We start from the raw sequence: 18,605 nt of genomic DNA, 5'->3' as shown, positions 1-18,605 counted from the left end.
AGATAGCCAAGGCATACCACAGCCTCATACCTCTGGAAATGTAAACTTTATGATAGATTTCCACCTTGTTTTGGTTACTGTTTGTGATAATGAGACACAGGCTTTGCCCACAAGTGAGGATCTAGTCTAATTCCCTCAGATTAGGAAACTAAGGCCCAGGAGAGGAAATGGCTTGCTTGGGAATCAGCAGAACCAGAGATAGAACCCAAGGCTCCTGACCCCAGGACAGCTGCCTCTCTACCAGAGTCACCTTCTGGTTCTCAGATGTTCCCTGCAATCTGCTTCTGGTTTCAGGATAGTGGATGACTGCAAACACAGGGCTGCTGTGATGGTTAGTCTTAGGTGTCAACTTGGAGAGGATACAGGACTCACTTATTTAATTGAACACTGTTGCTGTGAAGGCATTTTGAAGATGTGATTAATATCTACCATCAGTTGACTTTAAGAAAAGGAGATGACCCCTGGTCATGTGGGTGGGCCTCATCCAACCAGAAGAAGGCTTTAAGAGCAAAAACTGAGGTTTCCTTGGGAAGAAATTCTGCTTCAAGGCTGCAACATTATCTCCTGCCTGAGTTTCCAGCCTTCTGGCCTGCCCTTTGGATTATATGAGCTGATTCATTAAAATAAATCTCTTTATCTATCTATATATATCTATATATGTACACACACATACATATATATATATACATGCATATATACACCTGCATACATACACATATCCTATGTATTTCTCTGATACAACTGGGTTTTCATTTTAAAGAGAAGAGCCCTTTAAATTCTTTGGATGTGACAGTCTCAAAGGAGAACATGGCATGAGGACTGTCTTCTCTACCTGATTTGCTGAACTCTGTATGATACTCCTATGCTCTCCTCTCTAGATACAATCCTGGGGATCAGGCTAGAGGTTCCTTGATATAAGGAAATAAACTTCCAAATTGAAACAGCGAACAAAGATCAAGCTGATTTAGGGTATGGATGAGGGCCAGTGCAACAACTTGGCCATAACCATTCCCCCCTCTTGACTTCTGCCTCTCTCTCTCTTTCTAAATCAGTGGGTCTTCTCCTTCCACCAATCACAATGAAAGAGGGTTGAGAATGGACACATACTATGCCAAGGCTTGGGTGGATGTTATGACTTCTGAGCAGCATTTTAGTGTAGTTGGAGGAGGAAGGGTTGGGAAAGGGTTGATATACCAGGATACGGCTACAAAGGTAAAGAACTTCCAATGCCTGGATAGCTTGGTTTCTCGCATGTATGAGTCCCATTGCCACCACTGCTGGTCAGTGATAATGGGGGTATGTGTATCTGGATGCAGCTGGGAGAGACTGGGGCCTGCCTCTCTTATTGGGAGTATGTTATGGGACAAGAATGCCCTCTTTCTCTGTTAGTTAACACCAGATGGAAGGGCTCTACAATGGACAAACAGGTGGCCAGCCACTCACATCTGCGTTCTGTATGAACCTCTCTCTTTCCTTAGTAGATGTCACACCAGGCACCCAAAAATGCTGGCATTCTTGCTTAGGAGAGATGTCTTTTATTTGCCCATGACATACCTGGGGCACTGCCTGTACAGCAGCAGAGCTGGGGAAACTGAAGTGAGGGGAAAGAGCTAGTGTAAAGGATGTCCACACTGCCAGCAGGTGGGGAGTTCTGAACTTTGCTTGGTATGAGGGGCTGGGATGAAGAACCTGTTCTCTTTTTTCTTAGGGTGCTAAAGGATAGCCCTATTTGTGTTAAGTGTAAAAGTGAACAAGTTGAGTGAGGAAGCGGCTTAGAATCATACTCCTCTGCCTGGGATAAGATCAGGTTACACATAGCCTGGGAAGGTCAGATTCTTTGTCTTCCAGGACCCCAAAACATCCATGTTAGCAGGTGTGCAGGTTTGAAACTGTTGTGAACCCCAGAAAGTAATTTTCTTTCATCCTAATTCAATATAGTTGGGTGAAATCTTTTTTTTTTTTTGCATAGGCAGGCACTGGGAATCGAACCTGGGTCTCCGGCATGGCAGGTGAGAATTCTGCCTGCTGAACCACCATTGCACTGCCCTGGGTGGGATCTCTTTGATTATTTCCATGGAGATGTGACCCATTCATTTGTGGGTGGTAACTTTTGATTAGATGGTTTCCATGGAGATGTGTCTCCACCCATTCAAGGTGGAGCCCTTAAAGAGAGAACCATTTTGGAAAAAGTGCTGGCAAGAGCCCATGCAGCCAGAGATCCTTGGAGATGCAGAAGGAAAAACTCCCCTGGGGAAGCCTTATGAAACGAGGAGAGAAAGCTAGCAGATGTCCCATGTGTCTTCCCAGCCGAGAGAGAGAAACCCAGAATTTCATCAACCCCATCTTTGGAGTCAAGGTACCTTTACCTGGATGCCTTAGTATGGACAGTTCTACGGCCTTAGAACTGTAAACTTGCAACTTAATAAATACCTTTGTAAAAAGCCGTTCCATTTCCGGTATATTGCGTTCTGACAGCAAACTAAAACACCAGGGAACAGACTTGGAGTAGCTGCAGAAGGAGGAGAACTAAGACCAATGGGTGGAAGTTGCCAGGCCATGGATTTCAGTTGGACACAAGGAAGAATGTCTCAGGGCTGTCCAGTAATGGGACGGAATCTCTGGTGAACGAGAAATGATCACTGAGGTATTAAGAAAGATTCTAGTCAACCACATGGCAGACATGAGGCTGCATTCAATGAGTGTGTGTGTGTGTGTGTGCGCGCACACGCATGTATGTGTGGCTGGTAGATGCTTTCATTCTATGACTCTAGAGCCTGCTTAACCCAAGGCCAAACCATCCACAGCATTAAACATCTTACACAGCCGGGTGCCATTAACACAACATCCTCCAGGAGAAAACCAAGTTAGTGATGAGAAAGAAGCTGCTTTTAAGTAACAATACAAAAAAAGTGTTTGCACAATGTGGACATGATAATGGCAGCTACTTGAGAGGTTTGCTGGGAGAAGTAAATGAAAAAATAATATTTTACTGAGTGTTTATCATGGACCAGGCACTGTTGCAAATGTTTTCCCTTTATTAACCTGCTTCATTTCCACAACGCCCATATTACAAATGTAGAAACCTAGGCAGAGAGCTTAAGAAACCTACCCAGGGCTATTGAGCTAGCAAGAGGGACAGTTGAGATTTAATCTCCAGTAGACTTCTACGTATTGCATCTAAATATTTAGTTCAGGGACTTGTACAAAGCAAGGGCTCGCTGGGTGTTGACCATTATTATAGAGAGACGGCATAATTTACTGGCCAAGAGGCAGGGCTTGGAGTGACTCTGTGCGACATTAGGCAGGTAACTAAAGTTCTCCATGCCTGGTATTCTCATCTGTAAAATGGGCATAAAAATGTCTGTTTCATAGGGAGGCTCAAAGAGTAAATGATTTAATACATGTTAAAAGGTCAGAAAAATGTCTGGCATACAGTGACCATTCAACACGTTAGCTGATCAATACATTAGCTGATACAAATGTGCCCTAGATGACAAATACCTATGTTCATGTTGTCATATAACAATGCTATACTTGTGCCTTCTACAGGGCCACAGTGCCACTGGGAGGCATTGTAAGCAACTTTTGGTCTCCTGTAACTGCGCAGTATAGTTGGGGGTGAATTTATTGGATTGCTTTGGTGTAATCGAACCACCACTTACACGGTTGGAGCTCCTCAATTCTATTGGATGAGAGTGATTTTTCTATAGATGGTGATTCTCCCTGGAAACCTGCCTTCCAGCTTCTCCCTGAACCTTCAACCAGGGAAAAATGTGCATGATTTGGATGAGCGAAGGTAAGGGGACTGGAGAAGTAACCCTGGAGAAGACAGAGAATGTGAAGGGAGCTATTTCAAAGAGACCCAGCATTGACTGGGGGCTGGAGACTGAGACGGTGGATGGAACCCAAGGGGCGGAGGGGCTGTGCTGTCAGCGGGAGCAGGTTGGGGGCGGGGGTGCTCCTACCTGGTGAGCTTGGTGCCAATCTGCTGCCGCAGCTCCAGTCTCTCCTCGTCTGTCTGCCTGGGGAGGATGTTCTTCTCTTCCAACTCGCGCTTTGAGGGCCGGTTGCTGAGCTTGATGGCTAAGGAGTCCTTTCTGCACACCTTCATGGCCAGGGAGCCTGTGGAGGGAGAAACAAGGCCACATTTGTCAGCAAGCACCTCCCAGGCTCCCACAAGGCCAACTGTGGGACACCAAGGTCGACAGTAGGGAGAAAGGCAGGAAGGGTTTAACACCTGGGGCTGCTGAAGACCCCAGACAAAGGACACCTCTGTGGAGTTTGTGTGATCAACTGCATATTCCTCTAACCCACTTTAGGTGCCTAGCATTGTTGGGTGGGGGGTGGGGGGGTGGTGGTGCACACGTGGAGTCTTTGATTGGATCTCTGCTTTGCAGAGACTCCAGCATGCGGGCAACATTTGCACATGGCGTGCAACACTGCCAAGACAAGAAAGAGTACAGAGGCCTTTAGTGACTATGAAAAGTGTTAAGGACCAGGAAGGGCAGGTTTCGACAATGGAAGAATAGATGAGATTCTAAAAAGCATCGAGAATGGGGAAGAGTGTTTGCTGGAGGGGATCTGCATTTGCAAAGGCTCAGAGGTGACAGATCAACCAGGTAATCTCAGGAGACAGAGCTTATACTAGAGCTGGGGTTATGTGAAGGGAAATAAAGCTGGGTGACCAAGCGGGGCCAGTCTGGAGTGAGAGTGGAGGTGAGGTCATTGCAACAGGCAATCTTTTTCCATTTACTTATTTTAAACAGGAAGGGTTTTGAGCAGCCAGGGAAGGGCTTCCTTAGGTATTGTATATATATATGTAGTTCTTGTTCTGAGCCAATGTTGCCCTCCAAGGGACATTTGGCCATGTCTGGAAATTATTTTTCCTTGTCATAGCTAGAGAGGGAGGTTATTGGCAACCAGAGGCCAGAGATGCTGCTAAACACCCTACAATGCACAAAGAATTATCTGGCCAAAGTGTCTGAGTAAGAAATGGTGAAAAGAGGCCAGGCAGCTGCTCCTTCTGTCCGTGGATCATGTAGACCATTGGATGTCCCTCCGTGGTCCCTTCTCATGTTACTGTGACCATTTCTTTGCTCACCAGCACTCAGACCAGATCTCAAATTTAGCTAACTCTCTGTAACACAGCTGATGTAAAGCAAGAGGAAAATACTGGCAAGAAGCAGGTTTGGGGATTTGCTTTGGGTTTTATTCAACAGTGCTTTTCTCTTTCCACCGCTGTATTTGAACGTGGGCTTTAGAATCGGACATACCTGGAATCAATTCCCAGCTACTTAGTAGGTGTAAGACTGGGCAAGTTACTTCCTTCTCTATTTTTCCCCCTTATCTGTAAAATGGGATAATAGTATCTCTGCCACAGTGTTGTTATAAAATGCAGATAAGAGAATAAAATCTTAGCATGTTACCAGTTTCATTAGTATATATTGAATAAATGACATTATAATAAAGTCATTTATTAAAAAGTTTACCCTATTTTGGGTTGTATTCACATAACCAAAATTTATTTATCATTCATAGTCAGGATGATAACTCTTGAACTTTGCATTCTTCACTTCTTATTTCTCAGCACATTTTTAAGGCCTTAAATAAGAAATTTAAATCCAGGCCTTCTAAAGTTGTTGAGCTATGCTTAAAAATGAATTTGTTGCATATACAATGGTTAGTATTTTTTTCAGTGTTTTTTAGACTGGAACAGACATTAAGCTATTTTCCTACTTTTTGGGGAGGGTGGAGGGTTTGTGTCTTAAGGGAAGCAATCACAGAAAGAAAGCGCCATCTAAAGATGGACAAGAGAGCAGCATGCTGTCACAATTTGTAGAGCCATAAGGGCACTTAGAAAATATCTACCTTCTCATCTAACTGATGAAGAAACTAAGGGCCAAGAGATTCATTAAGCTGCTCTATGACCCAAGCCCAGTTAAGACCAGACCCAGAATTAGAACAGACTCTGTCAGCTGTCTTTTTGTAACACTGTGCTTGCGTCATGCTACCCATACATGCAAGGGTATTTCCACAATAGGTGACGAGGTGGGGTGAACATACTGGTGTACAATGAGCTGTCATCATCTTCATCCTCCTCCTCTTCCTCTTCCTCTCTTGTGTACAGGCAAGAAGAGTCTTCATAGTCTGATTCATGAGGCACATTTTCTTTATTGTCATCACATTCAATCACAACAGTTGGCACTTGTCTTATTTCCGGGAGGCCCATAGGTCCTGCTTTTGTGACACTGTCACTCGAGTGCAAACCAGAGCTGTGGTAAGAAGTGGAACAGGGAACCCGCTGCTCAGAGCTGGTGAGAGAGGAGGAGGAAAGAGGAAATTAATTTTGGCCAACATGTCATATAAATGTATCAGAAACTCCAGTAGTCTTAAAACCAATGGAACCCTGTCACTTTAGGAAATGAACATTTTAAAACAGTTGTCCAGGCCTGACAAACAGAGGGTGTACCAAGCAATTAAAGTCCCATTTCTTATCTAACAGTTAATCATTTAGAATAGCAGAGTTTCCTGAAGGCGGAGGTGACATAGAATAGGAAATAAGCATTCTTATTGCAAACACATTTCAGAATTAGAACATTATCTCCATGCGCCAATGGAAGATTTGCTTGTAACCTACATGCCCCATGGTGGGGGTGGGGGGAAGATTAATTTGATGATGAAACTAGAGCTGTAGAAAAGAGACACTGTGCGAGGTTCTAGATTCCAAAGCCATCCAAGATGCTGGGTAGGGACTAAGTGTGGGCAAGACTGCTTGAAATGATGTGGATGGAGATGCAGGGGAATGGAAGAGGTGGAATGAAAAGAAAGCTGATGAGCTGGTTTGAAACTGCTGTGTGCTCCAGAAAGGTCATGTTCTTTAATCCTAATTCAATATTGTTGGGTGGGATATTTTTTATTGTTCCCATGGAGATATGACGTATCCAGTTGTGGGTGGGACCTTTTGAATAGGTGGTTTCCATGGAGATGTGTTTTCACCCATTCAAGGTGGGGTTGCTTACTGGAGTCCTTTAAGAGGGAACCGTTTTGGAAAGAGCTTCAGAACCCACACAGCCTGAGATGTTTGGAGATGCAGAAGGAAAACACCCCAGGGAATCCTTATGAAATGAGAAGCCAGGAGAGAAAGCTAGCAGACGTCGCCATGTGCCTTCCCAGCTGTAAGAAGTGTCCAGAAGCTAGAAATCCTAGCAGATGCCAGCTAGGTATCTTTCCAGATGACAAACTTGTTCCAAACAGCATCAGCCTTTCTTAAGTGAAGGTAACCTCTTGTTGGTGCCTTAATTTGGATATGTTTTATGACATTACAACTGTAAACTTGCAACTTCATAAATTCTCTTTTTCAAAGCTGCTCTGTTTCTGGTATATTGCATTCCTGCAGCTTTAACAAACTAAAAGAGCCAGAGACCAAGAGATGAAGATAGACGTGGTCAAGGATGACCTTGGAGATCTGTCTTTTCTCCCAAGGATGGTGTCGGCCCTCAGCAGGAGGCCACAGGGGTGCCAATCTGGTTCTATAGGACCATTTTCTAAAAAGTGATCATGATGATTTTTTTTTTTAACATGGGCAGGCACTGGGAATTGAACCCAGGTCCTCTGGCATGGCAGACAAGCATTCTTGCCTGCTGAGCCACTGTGGCCCACCCGATCATGATGATTGTGACAGTTAATATTAGGTGCCAACTTGGCTAAGTGATGGTGCTCAGTTGTTCAGTCAAATGTTGGTCCTGATGTTGCTGTGGAGGGATTCCATAGATGGGATTACCATCTACGATCAGTTGACTATATGTAAAGGAGCTGACTTTCCAGGTGGGCCTCATCCAATCAGTTGAAGGACTTAAGAGCAAAGAACTAAGGGTTCCAGAGTTCAGAAGAACTTCTGAGTTTCCAGCCTCCCCTACAGATTTGGACTCAAGATTTCAATGTCAGCTCTCAAGGGAATTTCCCTGCCTCTTGGAATTCAGAGGACTTGTTAGTCCCCACAATTGCATGAGCCAATTTCTCAAAGTAAATCTCATAGTATATACATATATCTGTCGATTCCATTTCTCCTGAGAACCCTAGGAGGATGCTGCTCTTGGCTTTACCTCTAAAGTTGAGCCAATGTAGTTAAAAAATATATGTATTTAAATTAAAAATTTGTTTCCTAAAACAAACCATGCAAGTTCATTGTAGGAAAATTAGGAAACACATATTATAAAAAAATAAAGTAGCTCATTTCCTCACAGAGTCTTACTCACGATCTTATAGCAATTCAGAATCCTTTTTATAGGGGGCTCTAAATGAAGTCCAGCAAATATAATAACATTGAGCTTGAAACATACAATGAAATTTTGTAATTCTTTTTCAGGTTAACTGGAAATATAATTTATTTCTTTCATTTAAGGGATTTCTAAAGACAGGAGACTCTGCATTTTACCATCCCAAAGTGTTTGATATTCATAAGGAAATGGAGTATGAAGGTCTTTACTATACATCAACAAAAATTACATTTAACTATTTTATCCAAAAGAAATCTTCTTATGACATATGAATGCATGACATTCTCCTTTGAAACTTTCAATTATGCTTTAAATTATTGATATGTCTAATTTAAATTCAATTAACTTTCCTCCTTCCATTGCTTCCAAAGAGCTATTTTTCTCTCTACATTTTTCACATACGTCTTCAGTGATACAAATGGAAAATCCAGTTAACACATTAGGAGCCTTAATGTTCAAGATAATGAACTTAATCAACTTAAAACAAACAAACAAACCATCCTTCACTGAATAGAATGACATATTTACAAAATGCAGCATCTTATTAGATATTAGAAGTTTAATACAAATGACAGTGTGAACAGGAGTATATGATAGGTGCTCTCCAGCGTGACAAATATTATAGTTGATTAAAAGGTGGGCTGACTGGGGAGTCGCGGGCCTACAAGGTGACCCTTCTAACAGGCAGCTGACACTGCACTGTAACGGTGCTTGCATTAAGGGAAGTGAGGATGGAAAAGGCCAAAATGCAATTCCCTCGTTCAAGTTTTGTCCCGCCCCTGCCCCCCCCACCCCATCTCCACTTATAGTTTAATTAGCAAGGGTTCCTACTAAGCCACAAATATGACATTTGTGAGCCAGGATGAAAAGCAGGCAGGTAGATTTTCTTGTATGGTAGAAAGAATTGTTTGAGGGAAAAAAAAAAAAGTTGGTTTTCCTTAAGGTCCAGCTTCCAAACCGACTCAAGAGGACAAAGAAGAAATATTATGCAAAGAAAGATACAAAATAGTCTTACTGGTAGTCCGTAATAAACAGGAGACTGTGGTGTCTCTTCCCTCAAAGACACCTAGGTGGTGTGAGACCATCTTGAATAGGATGCCATTGCAAGGACGATCTCTAGCTTTGGCAAGTACAAGGTAACTTGTGCTTCTAGCCTTGTGCAATAGGGTCCAGCTATGGTAACGAGGGACTGCCTAATGGGGGTGCCACAGAAGTGGGTGGACATAGATCTTGCCTGGCCAACCAGGTCATCTTGAAGCACGAATCTAGCTAGCATGGGATTGAATGTTTAGTTTCTGATAAGGACAAAGAAGGTGTTTCTAGAAAGCTAGATGAGTCCACCAAAAGGGCTTTAAAATATTCTATTAATAAATACCACTGAATGTCAACAGAAAGATAAATATCTAGGAAAGCCTATATATACATCTGTTACTTACACTTTGGAGAACCTCAAGATAACAATGAAAGACAAATTAGGGTAGAGAAGTTAGCTGAGAAGGAGGCTGGAGAGGTTATTACGGAATCTCAGTTTGTGTAGTCAAGACATGGAACTATATATTTGTGACCTTGGGCAAATTATTTAATCAGGATCTCAGTTTCCTCAGCTTCAAAGCTGGGTTAGTCATACCTTCTTGTAGGACTGATATTTGCAAAGTGTCTCAATGGCATGGCCTTAAATGAGACTGGCTTGTTACAGAACTGGTACTATGGATTGGATCATGCCCTCCACAAAGACATGTCCAAGTCCCAAGCCGTGGTCCTGTGGACGTGAACTCACTTGTAAACGGAACTTTCAAAAATCCTATTAAGATGAGTCCAAACTGAATCAAGGAGGGACTTAATCCAGTATGAATGGAGTTCTTAGAAGCAGAGGTAATTTGGACACAGAGGGAAAAGACAGAGATGGATGAGCATGTGACAGAGGCAGAGACTGATTGCTTGCCAGTCACCACCAGGACACTGGCCTTCAGAGGAAGCATGGGCCTGTTGACACCTTGATTTTGGACTGCTGGTCTCCAAAACTGTGAGGCAATAAATTCCCACTGTTTAAGCCAATCTGTTGATGGCACTTTGTTATAGCAGCCCTGGCAAACCATGATGGTTGGCTTCCTGTACGATTTCAAAACACCCTTCAGTTTCAATCCATTCTGCACACTGTTGCCAGAGCAACCTATCTTTTTTTATTTTTTACACTTACACAATTTTATCTATTATGATCTCTCAGACTACCTTCAGGCTTCTCAGTGCATTAGAGCAAAGCAAATACTATTCCTCCTATCTTCTACATGACTTCATACCTTTTTTTAAATTTATCTTTTATATTTTTTAAACATAACATACAAACACGAACATTCTTAACAAATGGACATTTCATTCTTGGTATATAACCAATAACTCAGAATATCATCACATAGTTGTATATTCATCACCATGATCATTTCTTAGAACATTTGCATCAATTCAGAAAAAGAAAAAAACTCATACATACCATATCCCTTAACCCTCCCTAACACTGACTGCTAGTATCTTCTTCTACCCAATATATTTTAGCTTTTCTTCCCCTATTTTTTTCTATACCCCTTACCACCCCCTTTCATTGATCACTAGCATTTCAATCTACTAAATTTATTTTAACATTTGTTCCCCCTTGTGCTGGTTTGAAAGGATGTATGTCCCCTAGTAAAGCCATGTTTTAATCTAAATCCTATTTCATAAAGGCAGAATAATTCCTGTTCAACACTGTATGTTTGAAATTGTAATCAGATCATCTCCCTGGAGATGTGATTTAAGTCGATTTAGGTGATGACATGTCTCCACCCATTTGGGGGTGGTCTTGTTAAGTTTCTGGAGTCCTATCAAAGAGGAAACATTTTGGAGAATAAAAGAGATTCAGAGAGAGCAGAGCAGAACGACACAGCCACGAGAAGCAGAGTCCACCAGCCAGCAACCTTTGGGGATGTAGGAAGAAAATGCCTCCCGGGGAGCTTCATGAAACAGGAAGCCAGGAGAAGAAGCTAGCAGATGATGCTATGTTCGCCATGTGCCCCTCCAGATGAGAGAGGAACCCTGACCGTGTTCATCGTGTGCCTTCTCACTAGAGAGAAATTATGACTGTGTTCGCCATGTTCACAACTGGACAACTCTTAGGGATGCATTTTTTCACTCAAGAAATTTCAGATTTCAACCAGAGACCCATTCTCCTCAATAACGATGTTGACAGGAAAGTGGGCACACACAGACTTCATCCTATAGAAGCCCAGCGTGATACCCTTGAACCTGCTCTGTACATGACAGCAGACAGTGCCAACTGCAGTCGGTTTCTTTCTCTTTCCTACCATCTGTCAACCCCAAGCCTCTTCTTATCTTTCTCAAGGAGAACCGAGTTTACATTGATGTGATTGAACTCCCTCTGCAGCGTTCCTCGTGGGTCCTTCACAATAACTGTGCATCCCTTCCGCGTGACGTTGACATCTTCTGGGATGTCGACAGTCTGGCTGCTGAGAATGATCTTCATTCTCTCAAGTGGAATGTTTTAAATTGTGATAACCAGGATAAGTAATAGTGTTCTACCTTACCACGGTCACACCAAACCTGGGACATTGCATTGAAAGGATTCACCTTGTACATTGGTTTGGAGAGACTAGGTGGTGAAGGGACTCATTTGTTTACTTGTTGTCCATCGTTACTGTTCCCCTGTGGTGGCAGAGTTGAGAAGTTGCAACTGAGAATGTATGGCCCACAAAACCTAAAATATTGACAATCTGGCTCTTTACAGAAAAATTTTGCCAAATCCTTGCCCAATCAATGCTTCCTAAACCTCAGGCATACTTCCACCTCCTTATTTTTTGTGTGTGCCATATTTGAAGTCCATTTACATTATTGTCTTTTGCATTTTCCTTTAATTCAACTTCTAAAAAAAGTTTACTTCTTTAGCCCCATTTTCACCAATATTTTTGTAATCATAGGTCTTATATACTAAATATATAGTATATATTTATAATTTATCTTAAAATAAAGGCATAACTATTAAAAATTTATGAAAGTGTCCTAAAATTACTTTATGTATCAGCAACCATGTATGTATGTGTATGTGTGTATATATTTATATATATATCACGTTTTAATTAAATGTTGGTCTAGTTTGGGGGCTTTCAATCTTGGCACTATTGACATTTTGTGCCAGATAAATTCTTTGTTCTGGGGAACTGTCCTGTGCACCATAGGATGTTTAGCAGCATCCTTGGCCCACACTCACTAGAAGCCAGGAGTAACCCCACGATCAGTCATGACAACCAAAAATGTCCCAAACATAACCAAATGCCCCACGGAGGGGGGGGTGCTATTGAAAAGCATTGTCCTATGGCATCCGCAATGGCTTCCTGACTTGCCCCATTCTCAGACCAGCATCTTGTGAATATCTTCACAAGCAACATAAGTATTGACTATAAGGTGTTTGTAGTAGTCCCCAAATTACTAAGATTTGTCCAGATGCTATCCAGTAGGTCTGGCTTGCTGGGTCTCAGGCTGGCATGCTGGGACTGTACCAATACTTTGATGCAAATCAGGGTTCCAATTAGTAAGCAATTTGCTCTCCTCCACCAGTCTCTGTGCAGTTACTCCATTACTGTAAGGGCTCCAAACTGACTCTTAAGTGAAGCAGCTTCGCTCATTATTATGTTGTCCAGATAAGTAACTTACTCAGTGACACTCTAGTGGTCTGAAGGAGCACCCCATCTTCCAGGGAGAGCATGTCAAACTCTCTAAGAAAAAGGCGAGTCATGCAATAAGATCTATTCTAAACCAATTGCTTCAAAACTGTTCAGGGTTAAGCATTTAGTATGCCTGCAATACTAAATTTGTTCATCATTCTCTACCTTTGGCGCTGACTAGCTACTAAAACCACAGGCAAACATAAGCAACTCACTCTAATCTCCTGGCTGGAGCTTTCATTAACTCTCGCTGCAGATAATGATGATAAAAGTTGGTATGTTTTAATACCCACACTGCACCATGTATTTGTTCACTAACCCTCATAATGACCCTATGAGATGGATGCTATTGTTACCTGCTGCCAATTTTTGACCTTGGCACATGGCCAAGGTCATACTGCTAGAGGGATGTGGCCATTATTGAACCCAGGCAGTAGGACTTCAGAACCTGGTCTTGTAATGATGTCACCATACAGCAGTCCTACAATATCTCTTTGCCTTATCCTGATTTCAGAACATTCCCCCTCCCTTTCACACCCAGTCCACTTTTTATACCGCTGTCAAACAAGTCTAATCATGTAATTCTCCCCATTAAAAGGGCTTTGAAGGGTCTCATTATAAGCTGGGTAAACTCTGTACTCTTTGGTACGGACTGGAAGGCGGTTTACCACCTGGCTTACAAATTCCTTTCTGTCTTACTTATTACCGTTCTTAATTGTGTACCTAGTGCTCTAGTCACACCATTTGCATTCTCCAACCACGTTGTGGACTATCCTGCCTCCTTCTGCTTCTGCCACTTCTTTGCCTCGGAATCCTCAGCACTGGAGTTTGGTCTGAAGCATCCTACCCATCCTTCAGGGATAACTCAAATGCCATTGTTTTGGAACAGTCTTTTCTGATTTTCCAACAGGAATCAGTTGGCTCTGTGCGGCCACAGCCCCCACTTTCGTTACAGCATCTGTCACATTATGAAGTAATTACGTGTCTGGGCATCTATCTGCCCCTATTGACTGTGAGCCTCTCAGAGACAGAGACTAATAATTATCTTCATATCCCAGCCTCATCATTGCGCGTGTTTTTGGAACTGGTGGAAAAGCCAACTGAATACTTGAAATTTCTCGGTATAAGAGTAGGACATATTAGATTTCCTATCACTTAATTCACTTAGAAAGAGAGTCTTGCTATTTCAGGGAAAGTAACTTTGTGAAACAAGAATTAAGGTATTACAATGGTGATCTAGAGTTCTCTTTCCCAGGATGATAACCCAACAAGGTAAGTCCTAGAAATCTATGGAAGGTCTTCCATCCCAAGACTACATGTGAACAGAAGACGTTCCAGAGTGAACCTAAGGTCATTATGTTTTCCAGCCCCACACTTGAAGGCAGCCAGGCCACTTCAATTAAGAGTGCGTAGAGTTAAATTGTTTTGTAAGGCGAAGTAGCCAGACTCAATGAGATCTATAAGGCTTCTTCTTACACTAAATTTCTCTATTGAGTTTAAATGAACATCAAAGGCCCTACATCATTCTCCCAAATATTAGAAACCTAGGAAAGTAGGAGAAAGAAAGACTGAGCTTCTGTTTCCAATCATCTAGGCAGTTACAACAAATGTAATTTTCCTGACAAACCTAATAGGGATGAATATGCAGAAGCCAAAGAACGTTCCATGATATTCACAAGATGTTGGACAGTTGTGCCATTCTGGAATATGTCCTTTCCACTAATTAAATGTGCCGGTGGGGCTCCGCAGCTCAGGACGAAGAAGGAGGGCATCTTTCAGAAACAATTTTAGCAGCTAACACATATGATTCTTTATGTACCCTTGACAACGGTTTGGCAAATGTTCATATTCTCATTTAAGGGTAACAAAAACTTGCAAAGTTAGGAAGAGGCCTGCTATTATCTTGATTCCATGGATATGGCCTGGCGTCTCTGAGAAAATAAGTGCAATGATGGCTTGGTTGTAACCTCAGCAAGGATGTGGGTTGGAGTCTCCTACTCCAGAACCTGGGCTCTTTCCACTGGCCACATTGCCTTCTCCCAGAGAACGAGAGGCCCATTATTTTCCAGCCTATATAAATGCTGACTATGAAATGCCATTTACACCACAATTAGATTATGTGTCTAATGAAAGGCAAGGATTACGGATGTTCACAAAATCCGACACTCCTTTTGCTATGAATTTTGCTGTGAAGTGCCCTGTGGTTAGAGGCTAAGACTGAACACAGAAGCGGGTTTGAATTCTAGACTTGGGGTTAAACAGCACTAGTGTGAGCAGCACCTGGCTGGGGGGGGTGGGTAGGTGTGCAGAGAACAGAACCCAAGTGAAAGGAGGGGAATAATCCCCAATCTGGATAATCCCGTCCTGGATAAAGGGATGCTGTCAATAAAAAGAGGGAGTGCGGCTGTATTAATATTTATTATGGTCATCACTTTAATGACCTACTTCCTTGGAGATAAAAACGGGATCTCACCATCGCTCTCTTTTCACTACCCTGCTTTATTTTTCTTCAGAGGCCCCAGCACCACTTAACATCATATTACATACTTGTTGATTTATCATTTGTCTCCGCCACGAAAAGGTAAGTTCCATGAGGACTTTACTTTGACCCCCCCCCCATCTCCCCAGAAGAGGGAACAGCCTGCATATCTTCCTTTATGAATAAAATGAATGAACAGGGAAGTGTGAACATAAATTTACCTTAAACAGAAAGTTTGCTGCTTATGAGACACTTAGAAAGATTCAGAAAGCTTGGAAGTGAAACGGCAGCCCTACGTGTGTGCTAAGCACGTATTTAAAACTCTCTTCTCTTTCATCGTTTTTCCATGACACACTGGGGAAATGGAAAGTTTTACTCTCTCCCCTTGCCAGCTCCATCAAGAAGACACAGCGATTTGGAACCCAGTGGTGTCCTCAGACCCTTTTTAAAAAATCCTTTTCCTACCAATAAAGTTCCTTTTCTTCCTGAAAATGGGTAGCATGTTTCTAGAGGATCCCTAGATGTTGAAAATTAAGGGACTGCCTTACCTTCCATGTCATCAATGAGTGAGGGGAAGGTAGAACCGTCTTTACGAATCATTTCTAATAATTCATAAAGAAATAAACACCAAACCCATCTCCAGCCACCTAGGGTCATTTCAACAGTTGTTCCCTTTTTCAAGGGGACTTTATAATCTTCGCTTTCTCCCCATCACAGGGTAGGAGACTCATAAGTAGCAGCGTTGCATGACCTCCACACTGCACAGGGAATTATGTTTGACAAACACCTCTGTAACTCTGTTAGGGAATCAGGAATAGGTTTCAAAATTTTAAAATCACTGCCTATTTTAAATCCTTAATCTTTCTCAAAAAATCCTGGGAAACAATTTCACCATCACTTCTAAAGGAAAACAAGTAATAATGAGATACTGCTTTCTGGCATTTGATTTCAAATGCATCTATTATTAAAATGAAAAAAAAGGACAATCTCCTCAAAGGAGAGAGAAAATGTATTATCTATAAATATGACAGTGAAAATGAAATTAAGCTTCCACTGAAACAGCTTTGGTAATTTAGTCTGCACAAGTTGGAAGGAGCATTTTTAGAGGGGAGAGAGAGCAGCAATCAGCTGTTTTCCTCTTGGAGACCAAAAATGTGTGAGAAATTATGATACAAATTGCAGTGCCTGAAGCTGAAAAATGACAGGAATTAGCACTGGTGCTACCTGCACCCTCCCCCAAAGGATTAATCAGCTTCATTTTAAGAAAGCGCATACATAGAGAGGGTTTTATCATGGCCTAGGTTCTATCTTCTAAGATAAGAAACCCAATATCAGAGCTTTTGTTTCTGTGTTGGGCTTCAGTCAAGCAGGAAACAATGCTGGTCTATATGGAGATGAGGATACTGACCCACCCTTAGGAGAGAACGCAGTTTGAGTATCTTTTCTTCCAGCAGCAGTAGTGGACTTCAATGAATTCCCCTCCCCTCCAGGGGCCAAGGCCTTACCGTTCCGAAATGCTGGCAGGGATTGGGATGGGGTGAATAGGACCGTCAGACACACAGCGTCCAACCACAGACCATCTCTCCCAGCATCTTCCATTTCTGATGGAGGAACTGAACAGGGGGGGCGTTTCTACACGACTCTGTCTCTAGACATCAGTGGATGTCCTCGGTCAGGCCTGGCTGGGGGGGCAATGCCAGAAACGCAGGACGTGGAGCGAGGAGTTGGGACAATCATTAGCAGTGCATCTTGGTCTTCAGTTCATCATCAGTTAAATGGAGAACTCTACTTGCTCACCTCCCAGAGTGCTGTGAGATCTGAGGACAATGCCAGCAGGCTACTACGCCTTGTCAACTTCAATGCTGGTTGTTGCGGTCTTACTGTCAGTGTTGGTTGTTGCTGTCAATGCACTTAAATGCCCACCGTTTACCATAACCAGCCATTATGGATTTCATCCTGTAGTTTATCAAAACCCTCCCTTTAGCATTTTCGTATTTTTGGCCAGGAAAATGGTTTCCAAGAAGATCAAAGAGTAAGTATTTAAGCACTGAGAAATGGTAGGGTTTCTCCTGAAGTACTATAGGAATTCAGGAGCAGATCTTCTCTCTTTTGAAAATATAGTTCGTTTTTTGTCCCCTTAAGACTTCAAAAAATACCAAGTGGTAGGGTAGAGTCTCATTTTCTCTTTCCTCTAACCAAGCAGTTTGACCCCCAACTTTGCAGGGAAGGATGTGTCTCACAGTGACATCACCTTGCACTGAAAACACCCTTTGGAATGCAGTTACAACTGAAGAACAATGTCTACAGGCAACTGTTTACTGATTGTCTTAGTTTGCTTGAGCTTCTATCACAAACACCACAAACAGGTTTCAGCTGAGTCAACAGGAATTTATTGGCTCATGGTTTGGAGGTTAGAAGGAGTTCAAAATTAAGGCATCAGTTGGGCCATGTTTTCTCCCCAAAGACTCTCTCGGTGGTTGGCTGGCAATCCTTGGTGGTCCTTGGCTCTCCTATCACAGGATAATTTCATCTCCTTTCTCTCCTAGGTTCCTGCTGACTTCCAGTTTCTCTTTGCAAGGCCTCCAGTAATACGGATTTTTAAGACCACCCTCATTCAGTTGGGCCACACCTTAACCAAAAATACCATCTTCAAGAGATCCTGGCTACAATGGGTTCACACCCACAGGAGTGTGGAGTAAGAGTAAGAATAAGTTTTTTCTGGCATACATATCTCAGTCTATCACAAAGATCATAAATATGTGCCTTAAAATCAAAGATCTGACCAAAGGAAGAGGATGTTAACTCTGCCCTCAAAGTAGGGACAAATACCAACCCAGAATTGTATGAGATTTGGAAGAGACATTTTTCAATGTAAGAAAGAGAATCTGTCCTGGAAATACATTTCAGTTAAGGGTGTTTGCCACTTGCTGTTCCATGAACAAAACACTGAACTTCCTCAGATCAATATCACTCTGCAGGCAAATAGCACTTCGGTGTCTGGAGCTTCATTCTTGCTAGGGCACTGATTCATTTTCTTGTCATCATAGAATACGCTGGTTCGCAGGTGAAAACAAGATTAAGCTAAGGCCGTAATTATGAATAAAAATAGAATGATTAAACTAGGGCTAAAAGAGACTTTAG

General features: G+C 42.4%; 1 protein-coding gene and 1 long non-coding RNA gene across 8 annotated transcripts in view; one reads left to right on the top strand and one right to left on the bottom strand.

Annotated features, from left to right (window-relative positions):
- LOC143669116 (phosphatase and actin regulator 1) overlaps positions 1 to 18,605 on the bottom strand; it is a 323,677-nt gene that overhangs the window by 43,908 nt on the left and 261,164 nt on the right. For all 4 annotated transcript variants that reach the window (XM_077143694.1, XM_077143695.1, XM_077143693.1 and 1 more), the window contains 2 exons: positions 6,064 to 6,311; positions 3,966 to 4,122 (listed from right to left, as the gene is read on the bottom strand). In XM_077143694.1, coding sequence (XP_076999809.1) covers positions 3,966 to 4,122; positions 6,064 to 6,311 — 405 coding nt within the window. The remainder of the gene's footprint in view (positions 1 to 3,965; positions 4,123 to 6,063; positions 6,312 to 18,605) is intronic.
- Positions 1 to 18,605, top strand: part of LOC143669118 (uncharacterized) — a 55,958-nt gene that overhangs the window by 35,098 nt on the left and 2,255 nt on the right. For all 4 annotated transcript variants that reach the window (XR_013168716.1, XR_013168717.1, XR_013168721.1 and 1 more), the window contains one exon: positions 18,011 to 18,165. This is a non-coding gene — a long non-coding RNA (uncharacterized LOC143669118). The remainder of the gene's footprint in view (positions 1 to 18,010; positions 18,166 to 18,605) is intronic.

This window comes from Tamandua tetradactyla, chromosome 25 (genome assembly GCF_023851605.1).
Source record: "Tamandua tetradactyla isolate mTamTet1 chromosome 25, mTamTet1.pri, whole genome shotgun sequence".
Taxonomy (NCBI): domain Eukaryota; kingdom Metazoa; phylum Chordata; class Mammalia; order Pilosa; family Myrmecophagidae; genus Tamandua; species Tamandua tetradactyla.
The sequence above is the reverse complement of the archived record's forward strand: the minus strand, read 5'-3'. Positions and strand labels throughout refer to the sequence as shown.